The sequence below is a fragment of the Schistocerca gregaria genome, chromosome 11 (genome assembly GCF_023897955.1).
Source record: "Schistocerca gregaria isolate iqSchGreg1 chromosome 11, iqSchGreg1.2, whole genome shotgun sequence".
Taxonomy (NCBI): domain Eukaryota; kingdom Metazoa; phylum Arthropoda; class Insecta; order Orthoptera; family Acrididae; genus Schistocerca; species Schistocerca gregaria.
In genome coordinates, this window is record NC_064930.1 from 24,649,974 (window position 1) to 24,665,784 (window position 15,811).

Below are 15,811 nucleotides of genomic sequence, written 5' to 3' on the forward strand. Positions count from 1 at the left end.
TATCATCCAAACGAGAAGAACATTTGTAACTGATATTTTTCAGTAAGCTGATTAAAGATTCTGTGTAAAATATCTTCACTTCACAAAGAACATAATATTGCACAAAAACTTACATTTTGTGTAGCCATTATTTTTAAAGATGTGACATACTTCATTACAGTTTACTTCAGTTGAAGTATCATTCAAGGTTCCATTTCAGACAAAATGCTTCTATAGATCAATTCAGTACTTTTGTTACATACAATATTGTAAATAATTCTAAACATCGTTCTGTAGTTTTTCAATAAAAACTCTCTCATATCGCTTTATTTCATGTCAGTCATTGCAATTTGTGTAAATAGAACAAAGGGACCAATGTTGTTGGGACTATGTGACTGAGCCCTGAAGCCAGTGAAAACCCCAAATAGCTGGGAGGACCCTTCTGAAGCTGTTTGATGTGGAACCACCACAGAAGTCTTGCCAGACTCAGTACTAGTTGGAAAAGATAATGATGAAGCCTGATTTGTGCACCAAACCGTTCGCTTCCAAAGCCAAAGTTCAGACATTTGCTGACGTTTGTTTGTCAGTGGAATACTTAAAGCCTTAGATGCAGAATCAAGACAACTTCTATAAGCCTGTCAGTGGCATACTGGCTGTTCCAGGAGAAATGGTGAATATCCTGGGATGTGACAGGAATGATCATTCAAAGCAAAAAGGTCTAGTAAACACTGGACTCTAAAATGTGTACATTAAGAGCTGTGAGTGCTTGTTCATCTTCACTACTTTAAAGCACATCTCTTCTATTCAGAAAAGGTAGCTCTTACGGTGTGCATTTTAGAACCCTATGTTTACTGAACATTTTTCTCTTGTTTTGGTCCATACCACCACCTCTCAAAATGTGGAAAGCAAAGAGCATGCAATACAAGAGATTTGTTTCACAATATCGAAGATGGAAAAAATTGCTCATACTCTTAAGGTATGCACTGTAGAGCTCGTGTCTACTGGACCTTTGTGCTTCTAGCGATCATTCCTGCCATGTCCCTCAATTATGACCATTCTTCTGGAATAAGTTGCGCGAAACTGGTATCGTCCCAAAAAACTTTAATAAAAGTATTGTGATAACGATTCCAAAGAACAACAGAGCAGCCACGTGTGAAAATCACAGCACATTCAGCATCCTATCTAACACTTCGAAAATATTAACAAAAATAATACATCTACATCTACATCCATACTCTGCAAGCCACCTGACGGCGTGTGGCGGAGGGTACCCTGAGTACCTCTATCGGTTCTCCCTTCTATTCCAGTCTCGTATTGTTCGTGGAAAGAAGGATTGTCGGTATGCTTCTGTGTGGGCTCTAATCTCTCTGATTTTATCCTCATGGTCTCTTCGCGTGATATACGTAGGAGGGAGCAATATACTGCTTGACTCCTCGGTGAAGGTATGTTCTCGAAGCTTTAACAAAAGCCCATACCGAGCTACTGAGCATCTCTCCTGCAGAGTCTTCCACTTGAGTTTATCTATCATCTCCGTAACGCTTTCGCGATTACTAAATGGTCCTGTAATGAAGCGCACTGCTTTCCGTTGGATCTTCTTTATCTCTTCTGTCGACCCTATCTGGTACGGATCTACATCTACATCTACATTTATACTCCGCAAGCCACCCAATGGTGTGTGGCGGAGGGCGCATTACATGCCACTGTCATTACCTCCTTTTTCTGTTCCAGTCGCATATGGTTCACGGGAAGAACGATTGTCTGAAAGCCTCCGTGCGCACTCGAATCTCTCTAATTTTACATTTGTTATTTCCTCGGGAGGTATAAGTAGGGGGAAGCAACATATTCAATACCTCATACAGAAAAGCACCCTCTCGAAACCTGGCGAGCAAGCTACACCGCGATGCAGAGCGCCTCTCTTGCAGAGTCTGCCACTTGAGTTTGCTAAACATCTCCGTAACGCTATCATGGTTACCAAATAACACTGTGACGAAACGCGCTGCTCTTCTTTGGATCTTCTCTATCTCCTCCGTCAACCCGATCTGGTATGGATCCCACACTGATGAGCAATACTCGAGTATAGGCCGAACGAGTGTTTTGTAAGCCACCTCCTTTGTTGATGGACTACATTTTCTAAGGACTCTCCCAATGAATCTCAACCCTCCTTACCAACAATTAATTTTATATGATCATTCCACTTCAAATCGTTTTGCACGCATACTCCCAGATACTTTACAGAAGTAACTGCTACCAGTGTTTGTTCCGCTATCATATAATCATACAATAAAGTATCCTTGTTTCTATGTATTTGCAATACATTACATTTGTATGTGTTAAGGGTCAGTTGCCACTCCCTGCACCAAGTGCCGATCCGCTGCAGCAGTATTCAAGCAGTGGGCGAACAAGCGTACTGTAACGTACTTCCTTTGTTTTCAGATTGCATTTCCTTAGGATTCTTCCAATGAATCTGTCTGGCATCTGCTTTACCGACGATCAACTTTATATGATCATTCTATTTTAAATCACTCCTAATGCCTACTCCCTGATAATTTATGGAATTAACTGCTTCCAGTTGCTGACCTGCTGTTTTGTAGCTAAATGATAAGGGATCTTTCTTTCTATGTATTCGCTCTACATTACACTTGTCTACATTGAGATTCAATTGCCATTCCCTGCACCATGCGTCAATTTGCTGCAGATCCTCCTGCATTTCAATACAATTTTCCATTGTTACAACCTCTCAATGCACCACAGCATCATCTGCAAAAAGCCTCAGTGAACTTCTGTTGTCATCCACAAGGTCATTTATGTATATTGTGAATAGCAACGGTCCTACGACACTCCCCTGCGGCACACCTGAAATCAATCTTACTTCGGAAGACTTCTCTCCATTGAGAATGACATGCTGCGTTCTGTCATCTAGGGACCCTTCAATCCAATCACACTATTGGTCTGATAGTCCATATGTTCTTACTTTGTTCATAAAACGACTGCGGGGAACTGTGTCAAACGCCTTGCGTAAGTCAAGAAACACGGCATCTACCTGGGAACCCGAGTCTTCGGCCCTCTGAGTCTCGTGGACGAATAGCGCGAGCTGGGTTTCACACGACCGTCTTTTTCGAACCCCATGCTGATTCCTACGGAGTAGATTTCTAGTCTCCAGAAAAGTCATTATACTCCAAACATAATACGTTTCCAAAATTCTACAACTGATCGATGTTAGAGATATAGGTCTATAGTTCTGCACATATGTTCGACGTCCCTTCTTGAAAACTGGGATGACCTGTGCCCTTTTCCAATCCTTTGGAATGCTACACTCTTTTAGAGACCTACGGTACACTTCTGCAAGAACGGGGACAAGTTCCTTTGCGTATTCTGTGTAAAATCGAACTGGTATCCCATCAGGTCCAGCGGCCTTTCCTCTTTTGAACGATTTTAATTGTTTCTCTATCCCTCTGTCGTCTATTTCGATATCTACCATTTTGTCATCTGTATGACAATCTAGAGAAGGAACTACAGTGCAGTCTTCCTGTGTGAAACAGCTTTGGAAAAAAGACATTTAGTATTTCAGTCTTTAGTCTGTCATCCTCTGTTTCAGTAACATTTTGGTCACAGAGTGTCTGGACATTTTGTTTTTATCCACCTACCGCTTTTACATAAGACCAAAATTTCTTAGGACTTTCTGCCAAGTCAGTACATAGAACTTTACTTTCAAATTCATTGAACGCCTCTCACATAGCCCTCCTCACACTACATTTCGCTTCGAGTAATTTTTGTTTGTCTGCAAGGCTTTGGCTATGTTTATGTTTGCTGTGAAGTTCCCTTTGCTTCTGCAGCAGTTTTCTAACTCGGTTGTTGTACCACGGTGGCTCTTTTGCATCTCTTATGATCTTGCTTGGCACATACTCATCTAACACATTTATACGATGGTTTTGAACTTTGTCCACTGATCCTCAACAGTATCTGTACTTGAGACAAAACTTTTGTGTTAAGCCGTCAGGTACTCTGTAATCTGCTTTTTGTCACTTTTGCTAAACAGAAAAATCTTCCTACCTTTTTTAATATTTCTATTTACGGCTGAAATCATCGATGCTGTAACCACTTAATGATCGCTGATTGCCTGTTCTGCATTAACTGATTCAAATAGTTCGGGTCTGTTTGTCAGCAGAAGGTCCTAATGTGTTATCGCCACTAGTCGGTTCTCTGTTTAACTGCTCAAGGTAGGTTTCAGATAAAGCACTTTAAAAAATTTCACTGGATTCTTTGTCCCTACCACCCGTTACGAACGTTTGAGTCTCCCAGTCTATATCCGGCAAATTGAAATCTCCACCCAGAACTATAACATGGTGGGGAAATATACTCGAAATATTTTCCAAATTATCCTTCAGGGGCTCAGCCATGACAGCTGCTGAGCCAGGGGGCCTATAGAGACATCCAATTACCATGTCTGAGCCTGCTTTAACCGTGACCTTCACCCAAAACATTTCACATTTCGGATCTCCGTCAGTTTCCTTCGATACTGTTGCACTTCTTATTGCTATAAACATGCCTCCCCCTTCACTGTCCAGCCTGTCTCTGCGGTGTACATTCCAATCTCAGTTTAGGATTTCATTACTGTTTACGTCTCGTTTGAGCCAACTTTCTGTCCCTAGTAGTATATGGGCGTTGTGACCGTTTATTAATGAGAGCAGTTCTGGGACCTTTCTATAGACGCTCCTGCAGTTTACTATTAGCACATTAATATTGTTATTCCCTGTTGAATTTTGCGTACTCCTACCTTGCCGCGTCTCAGGAGGCGTCTTGTCGGGCCTAGGAAGGGAATTCTCTAACTTAAAGGCGTCTTGTCGGGCCTAGGAAGGGAATTCTCTAACTTAAAAAACACACATGTGCACTCCACACGTACTCCGCTACCCTTGTAGCCGCTTCCGGTGTGTAGTGCACACCTGACCTATTCAGGGGGACCCTACATTTCTCTACCCGATAGCGGAGGTCGAGAAATTTGCAACCCAGATCTCCGCAGAATCATCTGCGCCTCTGGTTTAAGCCTTCCACTCGCCTCCAAACCGGAGGAACACTATCGGTTCGGGGAATGATACTACAAATAGCTGTGATTCCATCCCGCGGGCGAGGCTTTCCGCCACCAGTTCCGCCAACCGCCTATACGAACTGAGGATGACCTCTGAACCCAGACGGCAGGAGTCATTGGTGCCGACACGAGCAACAATTTGCAGTCGGGTGCACCCAGTGCTCTCTATCGCTGCCGGCAGGGCCTCCTCCACATCTCGGATGAGACCCCCCGGCAGACAGAGTAAACACTGGCCTTCTTCCCCGACCTTTCCGCTATTTCGCTAAGGGGACTCCCGTGCCTTTGCAGTATAACGGAGGATAGCTCAAGGGTCGACAGAATAAATTTGTATAGCATTTGTAGACTTCTTTAAAACATTTGACATTGCCAAGTGGAACAAACTAATCAAAATTGTAGTAGTGATTAAACTAAACTATAGACAGAAGAATAATAGTAAAGACAAGAAACACAAAAAAGGTGTATAAAAAACTGTTTTTCATCCTCTGCAATGATGATAATTTATAATGTGTCGTAAGCTGAAAATGGATTAATTAAATAAATGATGACTATAAGACACTCAAAAATGTTGTGCTTTTATTTTATAAAAAAAATTGGAAATGCTTTTCTTGTTACTGCGTGTCTAAAATTTGTATCCTCTCTACTTCTGTCATTGTAAGTTATCTTTGTCTCCTAATAGTAAAACCCTGTGTACTACTTTCAGCACTTCATTTCCTTATCCAATTCCCCTAGAATTGTGTGATTTATCAACTACACTGTGTTGCACCTTTGTTTTCTTGTACTGACAAATATCTCCATAAAAGACTTCTAACACTTATTTATATTCAGGTCTGACATATTTCTCTTTTTCAGAAATGATTTTCTTGCTGCTGCCAATCTGCATTTTATAATTCTGTATACTTTTGGCCATCATCAGATATTTTACTGTCCAAATAGCAAAACTCATATACTACTTTTACAGTCACATATTTCCTAATTTAATTCCAAATCATCACCTGCATTTCACCATCCTGATTTTACTTTTATTTAATACCATGTATTAACCTTCTTTTGAATACGGTATCCTTGGTGTTCAACTGCTCTTCAAAGTCCTCTGCTGTCTCTGACAGAATTACAATGTCCTCTGCAAACCTCAAAGTTTTATTGCTCTCTCCCTCAACTTCTGTTCCCATTCAGAATTTCTCCTGATTTTCTTTACTACTAGCTCACTGTATAGAATTAATAACATTGTGATGAGGGTACAACCATGTCTCACTCCATTCTCAACCTCTGCTTCCCCCTCACGTTTTTCGACTCGTATAGGTGCAGTCTGGTTTCTGTACAAATCATAGATAATCTTTAGTTTACAGTATTTTACCTCTGCTACTTTCAGAATTTATGAAAATGTATTCCGGTCCAAGGTGTCGAAAGCTTAACAACCGGACCAGTTACCCTCTGTAGAAATTGCAACACACTCACCATCTGGTCCAGTAGTGAGATTGTGGTGTTGTATGTCTGAAATCAGGTGTTAAGATCTTGGTATTCTGTACCTGACAAGGATGACAGTGCATTTGGCATCTGGGCATTTGAAATTCCTCCCTGGCCATCCACATTTAGATCATCAACGGATTCCTTAAATCAATAAAGCAGAATGTTGGTTGGCACGGTTCCTTTCAAAAGGACTCTGCTGATTTCCTTTCCCATCCCACTTCAGTTTACATTTGTATTCTGTCTCTAATGAAGTAACCATTGACATATCCTTAAACCATAATCTCCTTTCTTTCCTCCGTTTCAGAATACTGTTTAGAACAGTGAAGTTATAAATGTAGCTATATCTCCAGATGGGGATGTTCTTGATTTGTACACACCTTTATTCTCTCTATCTCTCTCTCGCAAGATTATTGAACATATACACAAATTATGCAGCATATTATTAATTTTCATGAATGTTTTGTGTGTTTGTAATAATGTTAAGGCTATAGTCTGCCCAAATGACGTTTTCATATTAAGCTTATGCACTTTACAGCCAACATAACTGCTAAATTAGTGCAGTGATGATGTATTCAGAGTGGCACAGTGTACAAATTTAAAATGAAATAAAAGACCTTCCCTTAAATAATGAAAAATGAATATTGCATAATATAGCAAACAAATTAAATTTATTACACATAAACAATTTTTCATTGGATAATATGTGACAAATGGTTCAACAATATTTGTTACATTCATTGAGATCTAATCATTCCACATAACATACAGTTTTGCTTTTAGAAATTTCCTATTTGTCTTAAGGTTTGTTAAATGCTTTCAAATATACAGCAGCTATTCACTGCATGCAGTCATCTCTACTCTGTTTTACATTAATTAATACACTTTCATGTGACATAAAACAATGTAGTGCCCATCATCCCATCACATTATTATTATTATTATTATTATTATTATTATTATTATTATTATTATTATTATTACAGATTGCAAATTATGCATGGACTGAAGTTTGAAGTCAGAATAAAACGAAATACTCAAATTATTAACCAAAACTGTTAATTGTCTGTTCAAAATTGTGTGTTATTGCTAAAATCCTGAAGTGACAAGATACAGGAACCAAGTATGCTGAGGTATCAGGTTCTTCGTTAAATGCTGAGATCGTGGTTACATTTCAGTGTGCATGTTGTCCAATATGATTTAATACTGTTTTTATTTTTATTTTTTAAATAATGTATGTTTAATACATTCACATTATGCTCCACAGATTTGGGTTCTTCGCCACTGCGTCAACAGAAACGGCAATTCCTTCCCTGGCGGGACGAGTCGGTACCGATGGGGAATTGTCGCAGTATCGGATGCATGAGAGCACACCTCACAGCAACTCTAATACTGCAGCGAGACAGAGTGTCGGGCAAAACTTTGAATGTAGTTCGTGCTCTTCAGCTTTTACGTTAAAGCACAGCCTGGTACTCCACGTGTTCACCCACTTACCCGGAGTGCCACCTCCGGACCACATCTGCAGAGTGTGCGGAGAGGTGTTCGACGACGCAGAGTCTCTGCTCGGACACGCGACTGCTCACAAGGACGGGCTACGGGGGGCTCTTCAGACTTCCAGAAGATCCGAGCTGCCTCCCGACGGACGGAAGCCCCGAAAGCGTCCTCATAGCTGCGATACGTGCGGCAAGGCCTTCCCGACGCCCCAGAGCCTGAACATTCACACGCGGACTCACTCTGGGGAGAGGCCGTATGCCTGTGAAATTTGCGGCAAAGCTTTCGTACAGTGGATTCACCTGCACAACCACAAAATTACGCACTCCGACGAGAAGCCTCACCACTGCGAAATCTGCGGGAGAACCTTCGGCCACTCCGACAGCCTGAAGAGGCACCTGCGGCTGCACACGGGCGAGACGCCGTACCGGTGCGACGTTTGTGGGTTGTCCTTCTCTCTTCTGGACAAACTCAAAACGCACAGGCAACTCCACACTGGAAAGAAAAAGTACAGCTGCGAAATTTGCGGGAGCTCCTTCGCTGCGCCGAACAGCCTGAAGGCGCACACGCGGAGGCACACGGACGAGAGGCCTTACGGCTGCGACATCTGTGGCGAAAGCTTCATGTGGTCTGCGACTCTCAAGAGGCACAGACTGACGCATACGGGCGAGAAGCCCTACAGCTGCAACTTGTGCGAGAGGCAGTTTGCTGAGCTGAACACTCTGAAGAGACACTTGCAGAGTCATTCCGGCGAGAGGCCTTATAGCTGCGGACTCTGTGGAGCGACGTTTTGCTATCTCAGCTCTCTCAATGCACACGGCAGGGTGCACACGGGTGAGAAGCCGTACAGCTGCGACATATGCGGCAAGTGCTTTGCGGTGTCGAGTCACGTGAAACGCCACCGGCGGGTGCACGCGAAAGGCCCAGATACGCAAATCTCGTAAGAGCTCTTCCTCTTTCACTAATGGTACTAGTAACGAATATGTGTGTTTACAAAGAGACTCGAGATATTCTAAATTGCTCTCGGGGCAATGTTGTTATGTTTTGCAGCGGCAAATGGAGTTTGCGACTTACCAATTTTGCCAACAGTGGCTCGGCAATCGGATTTTTGTTCTGTGTCCGACAATGTTATTGATATGTGCCTATTATGTTAAATAATAAACTAAGCAGAATGGGAGAATAATGAAATGATCATTTATTTTTTGCAGTCACCTGGTGCAAACTTCATATAGTTTTATTTTAATCAATATTCGGGGCCTTAATATCTAGCTTTAAGACTGATTTGCTGGCCATCAGTTTTTCAAAAATATAGCTTCATGAAGGTAGCACGTGTAAAGTATGTGAAGTGAAATTTATTTACAGCTTGTACAGAAACCGGACTACTGTAGTTACAAGAGGAAAAGGATGTGAAAGGCGAGCAGTACTCTAGGACTGAGACGGACAGTTGTAGCCCATCACCAATGTTATTCAATAGTAAAAGAAACAGAGAAGTAATTTTGAAAGGGATTTGAAGTACAGGGAGAAGAAATAAAGACTTAAAGGCTTGCCAGTGACACAGCAATTCTGTCAGAGATCACAGAATAATTGCAAGGGCAGTTAAACAAAGTGGATAGTGCCTTAACAGAGATGTATATCAACAAAATTTAAAAGGAAAGCTAATGGCATGTCATCAAATTCAATCAGATGAGGCTGGGGAATCAGAATAGGAGATGATACAGTAAAAGTAGTAAATGAGTTTTGCTTTGATATTTGAGCAGCAGAATAACTTATCATGGTCAAATAAGACAGGGTATAAAATGTATACTCACAATAGGAAGGAAAATGTTCCTGAAAAGAGATTCATTAACATTAGATACAGATTCAAGTGTCCAGACACTTTCCTGAAGGTATTTGCGTGGAGTGCAGCTTTGTACAGAAGTAAAACATGGGCAAGAAACTGTTGCAACAAGAACAAACTTTTGAAATGTGGTGCTACAGAAGAAAGCTGAAGACTACATGGGTAGATCAAGTATGATGAGGTACTAAATCAAATTGGGGGAAGAAAAGTTATTCACAACTTGACTGAAAGAAGGGACAGGTTGATAGGACACAGTCCAGGGCATCAAGGAATCATCAGTTTCATAGTGGAAGTGAGTAGATGGATAGGGGGGAGGGGGGCCCTGTAGAGAGAGACCATGACTTCAATACAATAAGAGGTTCAAGTGAAAAGTTCTGAAGAGGCTTTTATGAGGTGGACGAGAATAAAAAGCAGCATAAACCAGTCTTCAAAATGAACAGCTGCTTTGTGATACACATTTTTTTCATGAATGAATCATTCCTATTTGTGAAAGCTAAACGTCTCCAGACCACACTGCTCACAATATACTCCCTCATACTACGTCCTCTCAGCACAAGTTGTGACAATTTAACTCATAAATGGGATTTGTAGTATACATTGCATAATTTCATTCAATACTTTGCTATTATGGCACATTCTTATGTGGTAATGCAGCTAGGGTAGAACAATTGTTTATTCTACAGAAACGTGCAGTAAGAATATTGTGTAAAGTTGATAACTGAACACATTACAGAACCCCGTTCGAGGACCTAGGGATACTTATGCATACATATCAAAATGTCTACTACATAATTATTTTACACACATCAAAAAAAAATTTTGCATCCACCCGGTTCCCAGAACTCCTGAAATGATACGTAGACTGTGGATATTGTATCAAAGACACAGTCCCTTTTGACTGTTCAGAGATGTCACTAAATGTGCCCAAAGATGTAAACAAAGATGCATGAGCAGTGCCTATTAGATGGACGGGGTCCGACATCCGATCAGTTCCAGTCATTCCACCAGGAGGCATGTGGCTCGTGTTGTCTGTTGTTCACCCGTGCCTAGACAGTCAATATCATGATGTCCGCATTGTCACTTTGTGCCAGGAAGGGCTCTCAACAACGGAAGTGCCCAGGTGTCTCGGAGTGAACCAAAGCGATTGTTTGGACATGGAGGAGATACAGACAGACAGGACCTGTAGATGAAATGCCTCGCTAAGGTCGTCTAAGGGCTACTATTGCAGTGGATGGCTTGAATTATGCTTTTCGTGCTGCCACAGGATGTCATTTTACGACTCAAACTGTGTGCAATAGGCTGCATGATGGGCAACTTCACTCCCGCTGTCCATGGCGAGGTCCACCTTTGCAACCACGACACTATGTAGTGCAGTACAGATGGGCCCCACAGCATGCCAAATGGACTGCTCAGGATTGGCATCACATTCTCATCACTGATGAGTGTCGATATGCCTTCAACCAGACAATCGTCAGAGACATGTTTGGAGGCAACCTGGTCAGGCTGAATGCCTTAGACACAGTGTCCAGTGAGTGCAGCAACATGGAGGTTCCCTGCTGTTTTAGGGTGGCATTATGTGGGGCTGACAGAATGCTGCTGGTGGTCATGGAAGGTTGCGTAACGGCTGTACGGTACAAGAGTGCCATCCTCCAACCGATAGTGTAACCGTTTTGGCGAGGCATTCGTCTTTATGGATGATAATTTGTGCACCCCCATCGTGCGCACCTCGTGAATGACTTCCTTCACGATAACGACATCGCTCGACTAGTGGCCAGCTTGTTCTCCAGACGTGAAGCCTATCCAATGTTCCTGGGATAGATTGAAGAGGGCTGTTTATGGACAACGTGATCCACCAACCACTCTGAGGGACTATGCCTAATCGCCATTGAGGAGTGGGACAATCTGAACCAACAGTGCCGTGATGAACTTGGGGAGAGTATGCCACAAACAATACAGGCATGCATCAATGCAAGTGGATGCGTTATTGGGTATTAGAGGTACCGATGTGTGCAGTAGTCTGGACCACCACCTCTGAAAGTCTCGCTGCATGGTGGTAGAAGATGGAATGTATGGTTTTCATGAGCAATAAAAAGGGCAGAAATGATGATCATGTCGATCTCTATTCCAATTTTCTGTAAAAGTTCCGGATCTCTTGGACTCGAGGTAATGGAAAACATTTTTTGATGTGAGTATTTGTAGTTGATAGCAAGAGTGAATTTAGGATGAACATAGCAATTCACAAGCACAATATTAGAGATAGGAACAATTTTCATATACTTGAAGGTGGCTCCTATAAGCTTCAGAAAGAATCTGAGTCCAATATAAGTACAAGAGGTGATCAGAAACTAAGGTATGAGGCAACTATTCCTGAGTTTCATCTGTTGTAGAGAAATTAGTAGTATGTGGTAATTGTGATACATGCGATTAACGACCGTTCAGAGTTTTCAGCCACCCACGACCTACAGCACTAGTTGTAGGTAAACACCGACTGTGACAGCAGTTTATGGTGAGACTGTAATGAACACCAGCAAGTCATGGAACAGTGTGAAGAACCGCAAGGGGCCTAAACAGCATGGCATGCTATGATCTTAGCACAGCTTGTGTGGAGGAGCTGCTTTGGGACGACAGGAGGATCACATTACAGCATATGAAAGTGAAATTGGGAATGTTTTTCAGAAGCATTTGTCATGTTGTTAACGATATCCTGCTGTACTGGAGAGTTTGTTCACAATGAGTTCCATGAAATCTGACCAGCTGATGCAAGGACACTTGCACAGGGGCAGGTCTGCAAGTTTTGTGATGGTTTTCAGCGGAAGGGAACAATCTTCTCCGCTGCGTTGTCACGGGAGACAAAACATGGATCCATCATTACACACAACCCCCCCCCCCCCCTCCAAAAAAAAATAGTACCCAGTCTTCAATGGAGTTGAAACACCCCTCCTCTCCATAGATGTTGGCAGATTTCCGCCAGGAAGCTGATGGCTACAGTGTTTTGGGACTTTCCAGATGTTATACTCGTGGAGGTTTCGGAAAGAGGAAATGCAGTGACTGCTGGCCAATACTGAGAGATCTTGACACGATTGCGTGCAGCAGTTGTGAGAAAATGGCAATGAGTTCTCACTGCCAGCATTGCTTTTTGTCCCGGCAATGCACAATCTGATACTGCCGAGAAGACTACCACAGAAGTGGTTTTGGTCGGACATCACCGACTACCCTCCGTCCAGACCTTGCTCCAAGCAATATTCACCTTTTTCCTCACTGAGGGAGAACCTAGGAGGCCAATGATTTGTTTCAGATGTGCACAGGCAACACTTTGCGACACGTTCGAGCATGCGAGGACAAGATCACAATTACTAAAATATTCCGGGCTATCGTGCCATAGTCTAAAGGATCTCACTTCAAAACCCGACGATTTGTTCCCATCTGTGGAGGACATTTTCCAGGGGAATCGTAGCTTTGTTGCATGTCTGATTCACACGCTGGCTTACCACCGACTACCGCAAAATTTCATCTCCACGAGCTTCTGTGCAGTGGCGTGACGTCACGTGGTTTGACTATGTGAGCGCAGCTGGCCGTTGTCGACTGCTGTCATCCACTGTTATTATCACCCCATGGTGGTAGACTGGTACACATCATTTTCAGCATCGGAATCCAAATTTCATTCAACTTGACACCTGCTTCCTTCCTATTAAAATTACTGGGGTGCTTCACAATCTCCATGGCCTCTCTGTAAAGCCTTTCCTGCTATCCGCTTGTGGCTGCCAGTACTTGAGTCCGGTCAAAATGAATGTGAGGCTCTTCTGGCTGTAAAGCATGTTCTGCAACAGCTGACCTGTCAATCTATCTCCCCTCTTCTACAATTGCTCTTGTGCTCTTCTAGTCGTTTTTGACAGTTCTTTCTGTAGTACCGAGGCACACCTCCCCACAGCTACATGGAATCCTACAAACTCCAGCTTTTTCCAGCAGATGGCGAGCATCCTCGGGCTATTTTAGGTGATCTTGTATCTTCTGTGTGGGTGTGTAAATTACTGCGATGTTCTGCTTTCTGAAGATTTTTCCTATGTGACCCGACATGTCCTTAATGAATGGCAGGATAACTTTTGATTTCTCTGGCGTTAACCATCACTGTGATTTCTATGCGGTTGTCTTAACGCTGTCTTCACCTCAGTGAACGAATAACCATTTTTGAACAATGCACTGGTGAGAGGTTTCAATTGTGGGTCAAGCAGCTCTGGCTCACAGATATTCCTTGCTCTGTCTGCAAATGTTTTTATCATGTCTCGAAATCTAGTGCATGAAGGAAATTTAATCTTGCACCTGCCTCCTGAATCTTCGGATTGATCTCGTTCAGGTGTTTGTGAAAACGATCCAGTTCCTCCCTGCCATGCCACCACAAAACAAACATATCATCTACATAATGGAACCAGATATTCGGTTTCTTGTTCACAGTTTCCAATGCCTGCTTCTCAAATTTTTCCACAAAGAAGTTTGCTATAACCAGGCTTAAGGGGCTCCCCATAGCGACATCATCCACCTGTTCATAGGACTCTCAGTCCTATTTGAAATACTTTTCTCAATGCTCTTTTCGACAGAGGACTACTGTATCAACTGCGTAGCAGTTCTAAGAACTTTGTCAGTAGTGTCTTTAGTTAGTTTCCTGTATGTCTGCAGACTGAGTAAGTCATTACTCTTACTATGATAGTCAGTCACATTCAGAATAACTGCTGCATTTCCCTTGGCAGCAGGGAGAATGATGACACTATCATCCACATTCAGGCACTTTAAGGCACTCCCCTAACCTGCAGTTAAATCACTTTTTGGAGGCTTCGCGAGACGACACTCTTGTGGCTTCTATACAGATATCTTCAGCTGTAACCTTGTCCACACTATGAATGCCTGATTCTACACTGGCTATTATTTGTTCAGTGGGCACAACTTCTGGGCTAATGGAAAAATTTCTACCCTTGGCTAACAACATATAGGAAACTAAGTAAAGGCACTACTGACAACGTTCTTAGAACTGCTACGTGGTTGATAAACAGGTCCTCTATCGAACACAGCGTTCAGGAAAGTCTGTTCAATTCAGTTGCGCGAGCACCAAGACTTTATGGATAGCCGAAGGTGCACAAAGAACATGTTCTTTTAAGGCTTATAGCGAGTGCTATTGGTTTGCCCACTTATTCGATTGCCAAGTTCTTCACAACATTATTATGGGCCAATGCGATTCGTATATCAAGAATTCGGCACATTTTATTAGTAAGTGAAATGGCATAGTGGTACATCTGAAGGACATATTAGTTTTGATGTGGTGTCACTATTCGCTGTGTTTCCACTCAGTGAAGTGTTGCAACAGCTGAATCGGATTTCTCCTCCCAATATTGGGAACTGTTTAAATATTGCCTCACAACCACATACTTCAAATGGAACTAAGAGTTCTATGAACAGGTGCGTGATGTTGCTATGGGGAGCTCCTTAAAGTCAGTTGTAAGTGTGGTGTCACCTCCAGACACCACACTTGCTAGGTGGTAGCCTTTAAATCGGCCGTGGTCCGGTAGTATATGTCAGACCCGCGTGTCGCCACTATCAGTGATTGCAGACCGAGCGTCGCCACACGGCAGGTCTAGTCTAGAGAGACTCCCTAGCACTCGCCCCAGTTGTACAGCCGACTTTGCTGGTGATGGTTCACTGTCTACATACGTTCTCATTTTCTGAGATGACAGTTTAGCATAGCCTTCAACTACTTCATTTGCTACGACCTAGCAAGGCGCCATATTCAGTTACTATTGAGACTGATATTGTGACTCATGTACCATCAAGAGCGACGTTCATCATTAATGGATTAAAGTTAAGTATCAAACTAATTATGTCCGCTTTCTGAATTCTAATTCCCTGTCATGTTCCAGATCTCACATCAGTATAGTTCTTCCCCCCCCTCACGCCAGCCTGCGTGAGCTAAA

General features: G+C 42.6%; 1 protein-coding gene across 2 annotated transcripts in view; it reads left to right on the forward strand.

Moving 5' to 3' along the window:
* The window catches only part of LOC126295424 (zinc finger protein OZF-like), a 146,940-nt gene extending 137,735 nt beyond the window's left edge, over nt 1-9,205 (forward strand). For both annotated transcript variants that reach the window (XM_049987908.1, XM_049987907.1), the window contains exon 8: nt 7,794-9,205. In XM_049987908.1, the coding sequence (XP_049843865.1) occupies nt 7,794-8,961 (1,168 nt within the window). In that variant the 3' untranslated portion in view covers nt 8,962-9,205. The remainder of the gene's footprint in view (nt 1-7,793) is intronic.
* The last annotated feature ends 6,606 nt before the right edge of the window (nt 9,206-15,811 follow it).